The 17,013-nt window shown below is 46.4% G+C and overlaps 1 protein-coding gene across 3 annotated transcripts in view; it reads right to left on the reverse strand.

Annotated features, from left to right (window-relative positions):
* The window catches only part of HDGFL2 (HDGF like 2), an 85,507-nt gene that overhangs the window by 17,884 nt on the left and 50,610 nt on the right, over window positions 1-17,013 (reverse strand). For all 3 annotated transcript variants that reach the window (XR_004540430.1, XM_033956254.1, XM_033956253.1), the window contains exons 12-14: window positions 14,711-14,781; window positions 13,986-14,087; window positions 6,536-6,746 (exon numbers count right to left, since the gene is read on the reverse strand). Coding sequence is in view for 2 of the 3 variants with exons in the window: in XM_033956254.1 (XP_033812145.1) it covers window positions 6,536-6,746; window positions 13,986-14,087; window positions 14,711-14,781 (384 nt within the window). In the remaining variant the exon portion in view is untranslated. The remainder of the gene's footprint in view (window positions 1-6,535; window positions 6,747-13,985; window positions 14,088-14,710; window positions 14,782-17,013) is intronic.

The following is a 17,013-nucleotide window of genomic DNA, read 5'->3' on the forward strand; positions in this document are numbered from 1 at the left end:
ACATCAACCCGATAATGACGAACAAAGGAATGCAAGGAGGACCAAACCGCAGCCTTACAAATATCCACTGGAGGCACGAGCGACGACTCAGCCCAAGAAGCCGCCTGACCCCGAGTGGAATGAGCCTTGAGAAACTCCGGAACAGGCTGCTGTTTCAGAAGATAAGCGGAAGCAATCGTCTCCTTGATCCAGCGCGCAATAGTAGCCTTAGAAGCGCCAGCTCCCCGACGAGGACCAGCCAGGAGGACAAAGAGATGATCGGACTTCCGGAATTCCTGGGTCCGCTGCACATAAGAGCGAAGGACCCGACCGACATCCAACTTGCGCAGCTGCCGTTGCTCAGAAGAGCCCTCCCGACCACCCAAGACCGGGAGAACCACCGATTGATAGACATGAAAAGGAGAAACAACCTTCGGCAGAAAGGAAGGAACAGGCCGCAAGACGACCCGCTCCCTAGAAAACTCCAAGAAGGGAGCCCTACAAGAGAAAGCCTGTAGCTCAGAAACACGCCTAGCAGACGTAATGGCCACCAAAAAGACCGCCTTCAAAGTAAGGTCCTTCAAAGAACAGACGTCCAAGGGCTCGAAAGGCGGACGCACCAAAACAGAGAGAACCAGATTAAGATCCCAAGAGGGAACCGAGGGCCGTAGGGGAGGCCTAAGCAACTTGGCCGCCCGCAAAAATCGAATCACATCAGGAAGAGCCGATAAACGCTGACCTGACACCAACCCTCGAAAGGCCGACAGGGCCGCAAGGTGAACCCGGAGAGAAGACCAAGCCAGGCCTCTATCCAGGCCATCCTGCAAGAACTCTAGAATGATAGGCAGAGAAGCGCGAAAAGAGGTCACTCCCCGCGCCCTACACCATTCCTCAAATAGACGCCAAACCCGCACATAAGCCCGAGAGGTAGAAAGCCTCCGGGACCCCAACAGTGTAGAGATCACCTTGTCTGAATATCCCTTCTTGCTAAGGCGACCCCTTTCAAGAGCCACGCCGTAAGACAGAAGGGAGACGGGTCGAACATGGGAATGGGACCCTGCATCAGAAGGTCGTCCGAGAGAGGCAGAGGAAGAGGATCCGTCACCAGGTGCCTCACCAGATCCGCATACCACGGACGGCGAGGCCAATCCGGCGCCACCAGCACCACCAAACTCGGATGGTGAACAATGCGAAGAAGTACTCTGCCCACCAGCGGCCAAGGAGGGAACACATACAACAGTCCCTCCGTTGGCCACTGCTGGACCAGAGCATCCAGACCCTCGGCCAGACCGTCCCCGCGACGACTGAAGAAGCGGGGCACTTTGGCATTGCCACCCGTGGCCATCAGGTCCATCAGGGGCTGCCCCCAAGCCTGCACTATCAACTGAAATGCCTCGGCGCCGAGACACCACTCTCCTGGATCTAGAAAGTGCCGACTGAGGAAGTCTGCCTGAACATTTTCTACTCCGGCTATATGAGAGGCCGAGAGGTCCAGCAGAGGGGACTCCGCCCAAACCATGAGCCGAGCCGCCTCCTGCGCCACAGGAGTGCTCTTGGTGCCCCCCTGACGATTGACATAAGCCACCGCCGTGGCATTGTCCGACAGGACTCTGACCGACTTGCCCAGCAAAAGGGAGTGGAAAGCTAACAGCGCCAGCCTGACCGCTCTGGTCTCCAACACGTTGATCGACCAGGAGGCCTCCTCCGCGGACCAGGTGCCCCGAGCTGAGAGGCCCATAAACTGAGCCCCCCAACCGAGGAGACTCGCATCCGTAAGGAGCACCGTCCACCGCGGGAGATCCAGACCCACCCCCTGAACCAGGTGAGGGGTCCGGAGCCACCAGCGCAGACTGCAGCGCGCCAAACCTCGCAGGGGAACCGGAACATCCAAATCTTGCCTCCGGGGAGACCACCTCCGGAGCAGAGCATACTGAAGAGGACGCATGTGGGCCCGCGCCCACCTCACCACGTCCAGGGACGCCGCCATTGACCCCAGGACTTGGAGGAAATCCTGCGCCCGAGGACCCCGGGACGCCAAAAGCAGGCGAATCTGAGATTGCAATTTGCTCACCCGGGCCTCTGGAAGGAAGACCTACCCCAAGGAGGTGTCGAACATAACCCCAAGGCACTCCAGACGCTGAGCCGGGACCAACCGACTCTTGGAAAGGTTGACCACCCAGCCCAGCGACCGGAGAAACTCCACCACCCGAGCCGTAACCCGGGAGCTCTCCTGCAACGACTTTGCCCGAATCAACCAGTCGTCCAGGTAGGGGTGAACCAGGATGCCCACCGACCGCAAGGCTGCCGCGACGACCACCATTACCTTGGTGAACGTCCGAGGAGCCGCGGCCAGACCAAAGGGAAGCGCACAGAACTGAAAGTGCCGCCCCAAGATCGCAAAGCGAAGGAAGCGCTGATGAGAGGCCCGAATTGGAACCTGCACGTAGGCCTCCGTCAGCTCGAGAGACGTAAGAAACTCCCCCGGCTGAACCGCCAGAATGACCGACCGCAGCGTTTCCATGCGGAAAGACGGAATCTTGAGAGCTCTGTTGATCCCTTTCAAATCCAGGATGGGCCGAAAGGTCCCCTCCTTTATGGCCACCACAAAGGGTCTGACGAAAAGCCTGCGTCTTCCATGGAGTCTGACATGGAGAAGCGAGAAAAAGGTCCGGCAGAGAGCGGGTGAACTCCAGAGCGTAACCGTCCCGCACCACCTCAAGGACCCACTGATCGGACGTGATCTCGGCCCATTTGGGGAAAAATTTGCGCAGCCGGGCCCCCCACCGGAACCAAAGGGGGCGCCGGCAAGGAGTCATTGCGCAGGACGGGAAGCGGGGGAACCGGCGGAGGGATTCCCTGCCCCCCGACGGGCCCCCCGAAAGGGCTGCATGCGCTGGAAGAACCGACCCCGGGAAAACCCCGGAGACTGGAAAGAAGCAGCCCCCACGCTCAGGGCGATACTTGCGAAATTCCCGCAAACGCCCCCGGGCCGCACCCCCCCGAGACGCCGGGCGGGCACGGTCCTCCGGCAGACGGGGAACTTTCGAGTCCGACAGAGTCTGAATCAACTTATCCAAGTCCTCTCCAAATAAAAACGACCCCCGAAAGGGAAATTTAGTAAGCTTAGTTTAGGACGCAGCATCCGCCGCCCAAGCGCGCAGCCACAACACACGCCTTGCGGCCACGCCAAAAGCCATAGACTTAGCCGAGATCCGCACCAAGTCATAGAGAGCATCTGAGAGGAATGAGGCCGCCATCTCAATCTTCGCTACCTCCTGATCCACCAGAGACCAGTCGTCAGACTCTCGATCCAAGACCCGCTCCGCCCACCGAAACACGGCGCGAGCGACCAGTCCCCCACAAATAGCCGCCTGGACCCCAAAGGCAGAGACCTGAAAATTTTGCTTAAGGATGTTCTCCAATTTGCGCTCCTCAGAGTCCCGCAAGGCAGAACCGCCCTCAACAGGCACGGTATGCCGCTTGGAAATTGCCGAGACCACCGCATCCACGACTGGTGAAGCTAACGTAGCCCGATCCCCTTCAGGAATGGGATACAGGCGAGCCATGCTGCGCGCCAGCCGAAACGGCGTCTCCGGCGTTTTCCACTGCTCCAGAATAATATCCCGAATATCCTGATGCATAGGAAAAGAGCGGGAAACGGAACGGATCCCCCGTAACAGGGGGTCCCCCACACGCGGAGTCCCCGGCGGCGCGTCCTCAAAACGCCAAACCGAAGAAACCTGCTGAATAAGGTCAGGCAGCTCATCTTTCTGAAAAAGGCGCACAACGGACGCCTCGTCACTGGAGAACGGGAAATCCGACAACCCGCCGCCAGCTTCCGTCCCCTCCAGAGGGTCCTGGAATTCCTCCAAAGGGTCCAGGTCCTCCTCCAGACCGACACGTTCCTCCGACCACAAATTCTCGTCCCACTACACCCGCGGACGCTTGGACAAGGGAGGCGGCGGAGGGGACGTCACGTCAGACGAGAGAGGCAAAGCCGCAGGGAGTGCGGAGGAAACCCCACCCCCCGAAACCCCCTGGGCGCAACCGGGACCCCCAGCCGCCTGAAAATAGGCTCTGCATAAAGAAAAGAAAAAATTCAGGGGAAAACCCCCCGAGGGTCCCAAGGGACTCCCTGCCACAGCAGGGGACCCAGCAGAACCTTGCCCCTGCATAGTCAAAACAGGGGGAAGGTCACCTGAGGTGGAAGACAAAATGGAGGGGCCAGACAGAGAAGATGGCGGTTTTCCCGCCAAAAAAGCTCCCTCCATAGCCTGAAGCGGCTGAGAAACCTGAATAGTCTCAGCCGCTAAAGCAGGCAAGCCGGCATCAGCTGTCAAAAAAATCAGCTGAGAGGGAATCCTCTAAAACCCGACCGTCGGCGGCTCGGGGATTCCCTCCGTGGGCGGACAGAGAAGACCGGGCTTCCCCACCGTTCCCTGCCGACTCGCGAGGCACCATCGGCGGGGAGCTCTGGGCGCCTGCAGCCGCTGCCGACGGAGCTCCACCACCTCACCGACCCAAACCGCCGAGTTCAGGCCGGCCGCGAGTGCCTCGCGGCTGGACTAAATTTGTGTCCTACTCCCCCGGAGAAGGGCACAATTGCTCCATAAGTGACCTAGCTAGAAAAAAGTGCCGGTTACATGAAAAAATACAGTAAAATACAGTTTTCTTAAAGGGAAACAACCCTTCAGACCAGCACTACCTCAGGATTTTTTTTTTTTTTACAGAACAGACTCCACAGGCTCTCGAAGCAATATGCCTTGCTTGATTTAGGGGGCAAGGCTTACTGCTGAGGCTCCTCTAAAAAAATGTGGGGAGGTGGAGGAAGTGGGGGGAGGGACCCCGCTCGTGACCCGCCGGGTTTGACACCCCCGAGGTCGGACGAACCCCCAAACAGAGTCCGCCCAAGCTCCGTCCGGCCAAAAACAGGGACAATAAACCCCATAAACAAATTCCAACAGCCCTACCAAGGGAGATGGGTACAGATCACTCAACACCTGCTGGAGACTGAAAGAAGACTGAGGGAAATAGAGAGGAGGGGCTAGGATATACTGTCCCAAAGTTTTGTTTTCAGTCTCCACCTGCTGGTCATGATTAGATATATACCCATTCGTAAAGTTAACCTCTACTGGTCTGGAGAGTGCTAAAGAATATGACTTATACAAAGTGAACATTCAGACCCACAACTTTATCCCAGTGAACAAAGATCACGGAGTAGCTGTGCAGAGAGACCATCATAATGTTCACAGTCTCACCCACCAGAACCAGTACAGAGCATACAATAAACCAAATCTGTGTAGAAAAAAACTGTAATAACTTATCTTGGTTTATGGTGGGAAACAATCAACAGCTGCTCCGGGCACCTCCTTAAAGTTACAACAACATGCAAACAGATTCACCGACCCCCCCCTCCCCCCCCCCGATCTTTGTTCACTGGGATAAAGTTGTGGGTCTGAATGTTCACTTTGTATAAGTCATATTTATGAATTGAACATATTTTGAGACTTATAAAATATTTTTAGGTGATCAATGATAGTGCATATTAAATCTGAATACAAAAATCCTCTAATAGAAACCCAGAAATATGGATAGCACTGCAAACGAACATACCACTTTCCAAAAACTGGAAAAGCAATCAATATCAATCAATATATAATTAATGTGGGGCCTCAATGCTGTAGTAAAAGCTATGGTGCGCTGTTACCAGTGCTCCTGGCTTACCATCTTTGAAAAGAGGCTAACTCTCAAGCCTCGTTGTGCACTATCACGGGCCCCACAGTGCACAATTAATAGTGAATAAATTTATTTATTGCACTTGCACTTTCTAATTCACTATTAATTGCGCACTGTGGGGCCCGTGATGGTGCACAATGAGGCTTGCGAGTTATCCTCGTTTCAAAGATGGTAAGCAAAATCTAGATATACCACCTTAACTGGCTCACCTTTATCTACATGTTTATTCACACCTTCAAAGAAATTCAGCAAATTGGTGAGGAAAGACTTCCCTTGGCTGAACCCATGCTGACTCTGACCCATTAAACCATGTGACAACTGTAGCCTTAAATACTACTCCTTTCTTCAATGCACCAAAATGAACGAAAAGCTTATTTGACTTTCAAAAATCTTTGGTCATTTCCAACTGCCCTGTGATTGCTTAAGGAAATGAGGTATATCAAATTCAGAACCGTAAACTTTAAAACAGCGTCACTCAGATATTTAATGTCCAAAAAGTTTCAAGGTAGAGAAATGATCTCCCTTAACTCTCCTCTGAAAGGAAGAAAGGTCCACTGACTGATTCAAATGGAATGGAGAGATCACTTTTGTTCAGAAGGATAGCACTGTCTGAAGAGAGTTCAATAAAAAAGTACGCCCTACAGCTCTAAAAATGCATGTAGCCATTTTCAATGATGGGAGAGATATGTGCTGAAGCTCTCCTTTGTTCACGTGTTTTCTCTGCACATGCAGAAAGTCAATGATATTAAGTCAATGAAAACCCTTTCACAGGAACTGTTGCTAGAGAATAGCTATGAGGGATTGCTGGTTTGTAGGTTACCTGCACTGGGCTCCTTCCTCTCTGTCTCATTCTCAGCTTCCTCTCCTGTCAGTTTCTCATCGTTCTTCTCAGCTTTGTCCTTCTCAGTCATGCTGTTTCTGTTTGTTTTCTGAAGTGGCCCCATCTTTGGTCCCAGGACACGGGATTTCAGGCGTGAGTAAACCTCAGCAGCCTTCTCCATCACATCCTTGTTGGCTTTGTAGCGACGAATCTGTTGCCGCAAGTGGACGGAAAAGCATGCACATACATTTAGACAGAAAGACAAATTAGGAACAAAGCAGAAATTTCATACTAGAAACTTTTCAAACACATTTGGTATGGAACCCAGCCCAGCTTATTTAGGTTTTAGATTTATTTTAGAAGCTTTCCACAATCTAAGTGGGTACATTCAGGTAAACAAGGTATTTCTTCAGTCAAGTGTGTTTATGATCTGTGGGTGAAGGGACTTTCTCAAGGTCAGTGGGGGAAGCTTGGTTTCCATGGTTCACAACTTGCTTCTCTTCCATTCAATACCTGAACATTATTGTATACGGGCTGTCCTGAGCTGCCAGCTCTTGAGAGCTGTGCAAAAGAAGGAGGCGATGACAATGCAGACTCTGGCCAGGAAGAAGTATGGTGGAGAGGCCATTAAGGGGTGTAGGATAATTTCCACTGCAGGTACTTTCCCTTTTTCATGACACAGTTATATAAAATCCTATTCTAACAGATTTATATTTCTGCTTTTTTGTGTACCGATTAGGGGTGTGCATTTGGTTCATTTGGGCACCTAAAAATGTAAAGTGCATGCACACCTATGAATCAACACACCTACAGAGAAATTAGTTCTTACCTGATAATTTCCTTTCTTTTAGTCCCCCAGACAGGCACAGATGAGTGGGTTATATCCCTCTACCAGCAGTTGGAGACTGACTTGAAGAATACCTACTGTATAACTAGGCTATGCAGTCCCCCTAAAGCCAGTCTGAATACCCAAGCAGGAATTCAGTTCAAAGTGTACATATGTATCCCTCTCAGTGCTGATGACTCCCTAGCTAACCTCTAGAACCAAATGCTCCTGTGTTCATAACCAAACATGAAACACACTATTTGTAAACAACTGTGTTAAATTTTGGAAAAATTAAAATAAAACCAATTACCAAGCTCTACGGCTTCAACTACCAAAAACACTTCCTGACCGATGAAGTTTCACTGAAAATACACACTAAGTTCCAAGACATGGGTGGGTCCTGTGCCTGTCTGGAGGGACTAAAAAAAGGAAATTATCAGGTATGAATTAATTTCTCCTTTATACTGTCCCTCCAAACAGGCACAGATGAGTGGGAAGTACAAGAGCAGTGACCATCAATGGTGGGATCCCACAAGCCCCAAACTCTGCCTCCTTTCTGGCCTGAGCATTGAGTCGATATTGATGTGCAAAGGTATGCAAGGATGACCAAATGGCATTCCGAAAGACACAACTCCTGAGTCCTATGTACATAAGCACACAACACCCAAACATCCAACTTATGCAGATGCTACTGCTCCACTGAACCATTTTCCTCTCCTAGCATTGAAAGCAAAACAGACTGACATGAAAAGCAGATGCCACTTTAGGCAGAAAGGGAGGGACCAGTTGCAAAATCACCCGCTCCTTAGTGAACACCAAAGACAGCTTGCAACATGAAAGCAACTGCAATTCCAAAATGTGCAGAGCAGAAGTGATAGAAAGACAATCTTCAAAAGTACAAGTGCTCCATGGGCTCAAAAGGCTCTGATACCAAAAACATCAACACCAGGTTAAAATCCCAAGAGGGGACCAAAGAATGAACCAAAGGATGAAGAACCAATGAATGAAACAACTGAACTGCTTGCAGGAAATGAGACACATCCAGGTAACAAGACAACCGCTTACCCTGAACAACACTCCGGAAGTCAGATAGAGCTGCTACCTGCATGCATAAAAATGACAATGCTAAATCTTTCTCCAAATCAACCTGTGAAAATTCCAAAATTTGAAGCAAAGATGCCCGACAAGGAGCAATTAGATGAGAATCAGACCAACCTTCAAAAATATGCCAAACACATATATACGCCATGGAAGAAAAATGCTTCCTGGAATCCAGAAGGGTCAAGATCACTCGACTAGAGTACAATACAATACAATTTTTATTTGTATAGCGCCAATACCTCTTCGAAGTTCACAGCAGTTCACAAACAATAAAGCAATCAAATATTAGGTGCTTAGAAAAATATCCCTAACTCTCCCATAGGCTCACAATCTTCTTGCACCCTTGTTTCTGCAAATGCGTCCCTCAAAACGGAGCTGCATCAAACATTCAAACTGGACCCTGGGACAGCAGATCCACCGAGACAAGGAATCCTGAGAGAAGACTCCACCTTCAGGTAAACTAGATCACTATACCACAGCTGGCAGGACCAATCTGACACAATTAGAACAACTAGACCACCGTGGCAAGCAATCCTGAGAAAAATTCAGCCTATCAACAGCCACAGAGAAAAGATATACAGCAGTCTAGTGGATGGTCAAGTCTGAGCTAAAGTTTCAAGGCCTACTGCCCGGGAGTCCTAACAACAACTGAATAACCATGGTGCTTTTGTATTGTTCGTTGTACCCATCAAGTCCATGACTAGAAACACCCACCTGCAGACTATCAGATGGAAGGCACTGTCTTCCAAGCAGAACTCCCCAGGACCCAACACTGCTGAAAAAAAAATTGGCTTGAAGATTTTCCACTTCTATGATATGAAACAATGGGTCGCGAGCTTGAGACCACTGACATGCAAGAGTCTATTGAGGAATCTTGAGACGAAGACTCTTAAACAGAGTAACATGCACCGTGGAGGCCGTGTGACCCAGGAGTACCATCAGACGTCTGACTAAGACTGATGGGAGAAGATAAGTCTGTTCGCAAAGCTGAATCAATGCTGAGGGAGAAACAGTCTGGAATAAAAAGGTGCGTAATAGAACTCAAAAAGCCGATGGAGTAAAAGTGTGACAAATGTTTATTAAGGAACAGTTGTAGGGAAAAAGACTTAAAGCAAATGGATGTCTTCGAAAAGGTACTGTATAAACATTGATGGAATAGTGGAAGACATGTTGCAAGAAAAAAACCTGGTTGATCCTGCTTCGAGGATAAAACATTGGAAGATTCCAACATGGTGGGAATCTAACTTACAGACTCTACACACCTGTTAGATCCCGCCATTTCACGTATAATTGTATCGAAACAACAGGAAAAAAAAGCCACCTTACAGGCTATAAAGGCACAGCGGCTAAAAAGTTTTTAGCCACTGTGCCTTTGGCTCATGCTCCACTATGCAAATTTTTTCCTGCTTCTACATCCCAGTACTACTACGAAGACTACTATGAATACTACGTTTTCAGATAAGTGTGATGCTATTGTGACATACTACAGAAGACAGTGATATTTAGTAATACTTTTCCACTTATCTTGGAGTTTTTGACCAAGGATGTGTCTGCCTGTCTCAAAGTTAGTATTTTGAGAGTAACTTGTCTATATGGGAAGTGATTTTTTTGTACCCCCTACTAGACATTGAGGTCTTTTCTCCATTTTTGATGTATGAATGTCTGTAGTGCTGGGTAGATATTTGGATGTAGTTTAGTTGTATACAGAGTCCTCCTTAGACCATGGATAAGTGGATTCAGCCCAATACATTCTAGATAGAGGAATGCATTGCGAGATATGATGAAATTCCTGTAGATGTTGAGAAAGAACATAAGAACATAAGAAACGCCTTCACCGGATCAGACCGAGGTCCATCTAGTCCGGTGCTCTGCACACGTGGCGGCCCATTTAGGTACTCCTTTTTGGAGACCCGACTTTACCGTATCCCTCAATATGATATGCAAGAAGGTGTGCGTCCAACTTGCGTTTGAATCCCATCACAAGAAGGCAATTTCCAAACAAGATGCTTCACATAGCATCAGATACAGAAATTGTGATGTGATACTCTGATCATTAAAATGGAGTACTAGTACAAGGGACAGTCAAATGTGCCCATAGTGCACTTTGCACGCGCTGGTGGCACTGAGGCATAGTGTCTCAATGGAGTAGAGTTGTTGCTGTTTTTTTAATCAACTCTACCACTAGTAACTGGTTATATATAAAGTAATTTGGAGACCCCGTAATGGTAAGGGGCATTTCCAAGCTCTGATGAAGAGAGTATCCCTCTGGAATGGCCTTTAGAATCCAGATATGGTTATCAGTTTCCAACAGGGATAATACAGTTGGAGCCGAGTGTAGGGGTATATTCTTTGTAAGCTTATTTTGCTACACAAGAAATAACAAAACATTTTTTCTCTTTTTATCTATAACAATGACTGCTTGTACTGGCTGTGGAATTTCCCTCCCCCCCCTCCCTGCTTGCCTATAAAATGAAACTTCGTTTTCCTCCGAAACGAAAAGTAGCTTTCCTCAGAAACTACACCCATATCTAGCTTGTGAATGCGCATGCACAAAGGGGCGGACTATAAATATATGCTTGTTTACTGAATAAACGGGACATCTCTTTGGATATGCAAACAGTCTGCATGTGTGTTTATTCTTTCTAAAGAGATCGTCCCCAGATGCATCTATACTACTGAAGACAGAGTATGTGTATGAGGCTGTAATTGGGACCAGAACCTTTTCACCGAGTAGGAATATTGGTTAGAAGGCAGAAGTTATGGAGAAGCTCAGTGTTTCAGCTGCTGCTCCATCTCATAGATTCTCGTCACCCTTTTAAGAAATTGAGGAGAAAGAGAGGAAATTGGAAAAGGAAACCTCCCCCTTTAAGACCAGCAAAGAAGAGGACTGCACAGACTCACCACCTCAACACCTGCTGGAGACAGAGCAGACTACCTTTAGGGGAACTGCACAACCTAATTATAGGTATTCTTCAAGTCAGTTTGTTCTCAGTCTCCCCCTGCTGGTAGAAGGATATAACCCACTCGTCTGTGACTGTGATTTCTACTCTTACAAAAGGTTCTAGAGTGTATAAAATGTACATAAAAAGAACAAATAAGTAAAACAGAGGAAGCGAATTGGTATATGGTGGATCAATTTTTGGTATGATTACTGGTAAGCATTGTCCCGTAATAACCCATTGTTGCCTATTAAATGCTTCTATCCCGGGATATTCTCCCCAGGAACATCAACTTGCAGGATTCCTATTTACAGTGGCATGCATGGCCTTAGCCTGCTGTTGGCGGTCTCCCAAGTTCCCTACTACACAACATCTGATATGCAGAATGGACTATGTCCAACTGATGTGCAAATTAGTAGCCACTAGAAGGCAAATGTTGGAATGTTGGCAAATCTGGAATATTTATGAAAAATGGAGACTTCCTTATAACAGTTACATTTGAATTGTGAAGATGGTATCTCCCTGGCCTCTCTGTCGATTGCACTGTATCTCTTCTGGGGGGTGGCTGTAGGATGGGGGGTTAGTGTTCAAAGGAGTTGGTTTGTCAAGCTTGTTGTATTTGCTGCAGTGTGTGTATTGGCTGATTTACATTTGGAGTCTTATGTTATTGTTCTTTTCCATATTCAATACATTTTTTTTTTTTAAAGTAAGTAAAACAGAGGAAAAAAATACCCAAACTGGGGAAAATTATTTTAAAATGAGCATGAACCAAACTTGTTTTTTAAACTTTATACCCTATACTGAGGAAATGTGTTAGCAGATTCACATAAACAAGTCACTCCTGGAATAGCTTCTCCCTTATAGCATCAACTACACTGTATTTAAAAAAAACAAACAAACCCAGGAGGCAGTGAGACCAAAAAAAGTCAAATCCCAGAAAAATAATCTGAAACTACAGTTGCATTACAACCTCAAATATAATTGGATGAGAGAAAGACATCAGAAGCCCTTGAAGAGATTAATAATAAAATATCTCAGCAGATTTTAGCTACTGCTGGGGAATTTGTGGAGGGTTTTTTTTTCTGATCAGTGATGCAGTCTGTTCTTTATCAGACAGAGTGTTTTGTCCTGGGGTCTTTTGTTTCTCCACATTTTTTTCATATTGTATATATATTTTTGCTTTCTTTGTGTAATTAAGTCCCCTATATATCCCTCAAGATAGTTGATTTCCATACAAAGATTGTCACTGCTTGTGTGTGGGCTGATATTTTGGATGTTCAGAAAAATAATTCTCCTATAACCATTTTTATATAGTCTTTCAAGTGCTCAAATTCCTACACAAACTCTGTGTACCTAGTAAGTACAATTTAAATCTTGATTCCAATTCAAAATATATCTCTATCATATAATCTGTGCTGGGTATAAAAACTATCAACATATAGTAACATAGTAAATGACAGCAGATAAAGACCTGAACTGTCCATCCCGTCTGCCCATTAGTTATTCTAATTAAAAATACATGATTAAATAAACTTGTCTTTTCTTTGATATTTCTGGGCCGCAGACTAAAGTCCACCTGGTATTGTCCTAGGTTCCAACTGCTAAAGTTGCCATCTAAGCTCACTCCAGCCTATCCAACCATCCTATTGTTTGCAGAATATCTACTGTAAAGCCTGGCCAGCAACATCCTCATGTTCCAATTTGTGGAATTCCCATTGATGCCCTCCCCAGCCCATCCTACACCGAATCACCATATATGGGAAACAAACCATACAAGTCTGTCCAATACCAACCTTAGTTCTTTAATTTATACCATTTGCTTTCAAAATAGAGATCCTCTGTTTAACTCCTGCGTTTTTGAATTCCATCACTGTTTTCCTTTCTACCACCTCCCCACGGGAGGGCATTCCAGGCATCCACCAACCTCTCCATGAAAAAAAAAAATTTCCCAATGTTACTCCTAAGTCTTCTTCCCTGTAACTTCAAGTTATGCCCTCTAGTTTTACCATTTTCCCTTCTCTGGAAAAGATTTGGTTCTATATTTTAATACCTTTTAAGTAAGCAAGAAAATCCCGGGCCACCATTTCACCGAACTTTCAGGATTCTTCAGGGGTGTAAACCAAATCCCTTCATTTTTTTTTGAACACTTTAATTAAACAAACATGTTTTTTGTTCCCAAACCTAGCTTCTCTTATTTGTCACAATCATTCAGCATGGCGTCTAGCTGCTGAAGAGACAGCTCCGTGTTTAGTACCCAGCACAGATTGGAATCAACATTTAAATTGCACTTACTAGGTTTACAAAGTTTGTGCAGGAAATTGAGTACATAAAAAACTATTTAAAAATGGCTCTAGTTCTTTTTATGACCAGTGAAAGATTAGTTTATTAATTTCTGCAAGGACTTCTGAGGTCTTTTTATCCCATCCAATTATATTTGGAATTATAATGCAACTGTAATTTCAGATCTTTTTCTGGGGTATGGCTTCCCTTTCCAAGATTCATTCAACTCAGAATTATGCCCACACAATCATAAGAGATGGTCTTGTTTGAAGAAAACAAAACAAAAAATTTGCTCCATGTATACCTTTTTTAATGTGGCCACCACATCTGTGTTCTTTTGCAGAATATGAGATGTAACCTGTAGATTTCCAAGCTCTTCTAGGGATGTCAGACACTTCTTGACATCCTTGTCAAAAAAGAAAACATTTAACTCAAAAGATGAAATGAAAGACAGCAACAACTCAGTCATCGGTGATCTTGACAGACCATGTGTTGAAGCTTAACTGCTATATTATATCGCCAAATAAACTCCAAATACTGAAGGTACAAAACTGCATTCTGCTATAAGCCACTCATGCAAGATTCCATAAGAATAGCTTTGCTGGGTCAGACCAATGGTTCATCTAGCCCAGTAGCCTGTCCTCACAGTGGCAAATTCAGGTCACTAGTACCTTGCAAAAACCCAAAGAATAGCAACATTCCATGCTACTAATCCAGGGCAACTTTTTCTGCGAAGTTTTAGTTCTCTTTCATCCTTTCGCAAGTCCTTGAAAACCATCCTGTTCACCAAACACTTTGGTAATTTATTCCTCTCCCACTTCTGCTATGTTACTATGTGCTTAATTTAATTACTGTTTCTATATTTTCATTATCTTACCTAACTATTGTAAACCGAGTCGAGCTTTCTTGGATTGAAGACTCGGTATATAAAACTAAGCATTAGATTAGATTAGATCTAATACCTACCACCTACCAAAAACAATTCTGCACTGCCTTCACTATCCCATCTAAACCTTCATTTGTACTCACAGGGTTATCAACCTTCAGTGCAAACTTGATCTCGCTGTGGAGTTTCTGCAGCTTCTCTTCCACAGATGGCTCTAGGGAATTATAAGACTGTTAAGCACTAGAGGCCAACCAAATTTTGCACCAAAACAGGATTAAAATCCAAGTTCAGGTTTCAGCTGAAAATGCCTGTGCATTTTTGACCGAAATCAAAACTCCCTACCCATCCTACCTGATCACCTGTAGCCCTCCCCACTAATAACATAACATCATGTTTCTTAACCGCGTAACCATAAGTTCATGTTCCATGCCTTTTCTCCATTTCAATTACTGACGATACTACTGCAAGAGATACTGGCAGCCATTTTGCGATTACTGCCTGTGCTGTTTTAATTACAAAATGGCTGCCAGGACTTTCCTTAGTAGTCTCAGCAGCCACCGAGACAAAGCAGTAGAATAGGGCAGGAAAGTGCAGTTGCTTACCTGTAACGGGGCTCTCCGTAGACAACAGGTGAATGCAGTCATACTTGTTGATGAAATCCTCTGACTGAGCCTTTGTGTCAGTGCTCTCCCCTAGCTATAGTAAGCCTTTTGGCTTACTGAGGATGTACAGGGACTACTGCCATCCGTGGCTTCTCCCCTTGATATTCAGTTTTGTTTCTAGCTGCAAAAGATATACATAGATATCATAGAGAGGAAGGTGAGAGAGTTAGGTGTGACTGCATTTCTTTGCTGTCTATGGAGAAAGTAAAGTTGCTTACCTGTAAAAGGTGTTCTTCATAGACAGCAGAGGAATGCAGCCACACTTGAAGGTCAAGTCCCTTGACTGAGCCTTAATGCCGGAAATCTCCCCTAGCTAGGTAAGCTTTTAAAAGCTTACTGGGCATGTGCAGGAGTCCCTACACTCACAGCCCCTCCCCTCAGCCTGTCAGTTTAGTCTCTAGCAAGAAAAAATGTGAGACAAGGGGACAGAGGGCGGGCAATTGTGGCTGCATTCCCCTGCTGTCTATGGAGAACACGTTACAGGTAAGCAACTTTGCTTTCTCCGTAAACAAATAGGGGACATGCAGACACACTTGAAAGTGAGTCCCAAGTTAAAAACAATGAAAAAGGGTGGTGGAAACATAATTACAGTAGAGAATGACACGGTGGCTGTTACTCGCAGCTAGCCGTGGGTAACCCGCCGAAACGGTGGGGAAAAAAAGTGGTTGCCGCAGGTACAGGGACAAGGCCATTCAACGCCCTGTGGAGCAGTGAATGGCCTTGTCTCCACAGTTAAGGGAGGAAACGTGCGCGGTCACCGAATGCACGCAGCCCCCTCCTGTTGTGGTCCATCCGATCACCTCCCTCCCTTCCCCTTACCTTCATGTCGATTTTTAATTTTCTTTCAAGCTGGAGCCTTGAAGTCACGTGTGGCTGCCGGAAAGTTCTCCTCTGATGCAACCGGAAACAGGAAGTTGCATCAGAGGAGAAGTTTCCGGCAGCTGCACACAACTTCAAGGCTCTGGCTGCTTGTTGAAAGAAAATTAAAAATCGGCATGAAGATAAGGGGAAGGAAGGGGGGGAGAATAGATTGGTGAAATGGAGTCTGTGTGTGTGTGGAGGCAGGGGTGGAGGTGGGCAGAGGTAGGAATTGTTAGGCACTGCCTGGACCACGCAAAGGGTGCTGAAGGGGGATGGAGAGGAACAGACACTGAAGGGAAATGGGGAAGAGAGAGTGGGGAGAAGATGGAAATGGGGAAGAGAAAGAGAGGAGAGAAGACGCTGAAGGGAAATGGGGAAGAGAGAGAAGGGAGAAAACGCTGAAGGAAAGTGGATGGGAGAGAGTGGAACAGACACTGAAGGAAAAGAATTGAATGAGGAAAGCAGAAACCAGACAACAAAGGTAGAAAATAAAATTTTCTATTTCTTTTCTTTTTGCTTTAGGATCTATATCAACAATGCGGAGCCAAGCAAGGTGACGCATGGCCACCGCAAAAGCAGAAACTCTGGAAGAGAGCTCAAAGGCATTGTATGTGGCTTGCAGCATGAAGAGTCGAAGTTGTGACTGAGTTCGAATAATCTGTTTGAATTCTGGAAGACACTGTTCCTCAAGAGCCGGATAAAAAACTTAGGAATTATTTTGAGAAAGTGATTAAAATAAGCAGTGAATATGTAATTGTAATTGAGAATTCTATTTGCCATCATGGAATTCTGATATAGTCTACGGCCAAACTTGTCCATGGTACGGCCCTCTCTGCCTGGAGGGACCACAGCGTAAAGCTTAGATGGTTGAGCTTTCTTTAATGAAGATTCCACAACCAAGGACTGGTGAGATAATTGGGATT

Source organism: Geotrypetes seraphini, chromosome 8 (genome assembly GCF_902459505.1).
Source record: "Geotrypetes seraphini chromosome 8, aGeoSer1.1, whole genome shotgun sequence".
NCBI lineage: Eukaryota > Metazoa > Chordata > Amphibia > Gymnophiona > Dermophiidae > Geotrypetes > Geotrypetes seraphini.